A 1,358-nucleotide genomic window follows, 5' to 3' on the forward strand; every position below is an offset into this window, starting at 1 on the left:
ATAGTTATCCTCACTAACTTTTATTTATAAATTATACCGGGCCGAGGACGTCTCATTAAAGGTCTTCGTCATTTTTTTCCAGTTTTCTGAGAGTGGAGTTCAAAGAAGGATGCATTTCATCCAGGCCTTGTGAAACCCAAAATTTTTCTTTCTTTCTTTCTCCTTTTTGGTTGACTAGGATGGCGTGATCGATAGGGTCGAATGCCTTTCGTAGGTCTACATCTGAGGTAGTGTAGTGGCTAAGGTCAGCCCGAGAGTGGGCGATGAAGCATCCTTTGGTGTTTCCTTACTGACAATGATCGATATAGGTCGAAGGTCATCGAACTGGATGGGCTCTTCTGGGGGTATCGGCTTTGCAATGACCCGTTTCCATAGAACAGGACTTTTGCAATATCTTCAGTACGGCTATTGGAGATGTCGCAAAGGAGGGTCGCTTATAGGTCGCCCATTATGGTGAAAAAGGGTCCTTCAGACATTGGCTGGAGGGAGAAAACATTTTATATTGCCTGTGCCTTAAGGATTACTTGAGTGAAAAGCCCTAAATGGGAAATATATTATGCAGATTACCCGCACATTAATTTCTTGCGACAGCCATCTGGGCCGAGTTGCGAGCAATAAGGTTCCAAGCGGATGGTGGACTGATAGATATAATTGTTTCGTGGGATTTTCTTTGATGTTAATAATAATCCTGTCACCATTTTATAACCTTGTGCGTTTTCTTTTATGATTGTAATACTTTGATTATGATACCAAGTTGAGGGAGCAAACATTTACAAGGTTTATACCGGGACGTGTCAATTTTCGTCAGACATCCTTCTCGCCAGAATGGAAAGTTTTGTTACTGTATCTATTAAAAAAAAAGACTTTATCCGGCTTAGGGAAGAATCGGCTTTGACTCCCTTGCCTCTTTGTCCGAGGCGATGAAGCTACAATAGTGAGAGCGACTTCTTTTTGTTTCCAATGCATTCGCGCCGTCCACCTCGAGAAGTTAACGAACGAATGGTTTTCGATATCTGCCTCCTCTTGGCTTGGGTTCCCGCTGCATGGGTTTGGCTTGACGTCTTTGTTCTCTTTTATCTTCTCCTTTTTCCATTTTTCGTAGAGTTTTTAGTGTAAGCCGCCCTCTTCCTCGTCAATTGGTCTGTTCGGTTATAGTGGTGGGGGCCTGGCGTTATTTTGTATGCTCCGGCTGGTGTTTTTGCGAGGCAGGCTGGGAAACGCCAAGTGCCGCCAGTTCTTTGTCTGTTTGTTGCGGTTCGTGGAAGGGAACTGTGGATTCTTGCTTGTCGTTTTCTCCTCCTACTTTTGCTGTTTCTTGTGTGGCTGCGAGAGGGCGTTACCTGTGTTTCTACCAGTGC

General features: G+C 44.3%; 1 protein-coding gene across 1 annotated transcript in view; it reads left to right on the plus strand.

Annotated features, from left to right (window-relative positions):
- Positions 1-1,358, plus strand: part of LOC119591165 (small G protein signaling modulator 1-like) — a gene marked incomplete at its 3' end in the record, with an annotated part of 183,708 nt that overhangs the window by 160,402 nt on the left and 21,948 nt on the right. Inside the window, 1 exon segment of the mRNA XM_037939874.1 lies at positions 232-453. Coding sequence (XP_037795802.1) covers positions 232-453 — 222 coding nt within the window.

This window comes from Penaeus monodon, chromosome 28, assembly GCF_015228065.2.
Source record: "Penaeus monodon isolate SGIC_2016 chromosome 28, NSTDA_Pmon_1, whole genome shotgun sequence".
Classification (NCBI taxonomy): Eukaryota; Metazoa; Arthropoda; class Malacostraca; order Decapoda; family Penaeidae; genus Penaeus; species Penaeus monodon.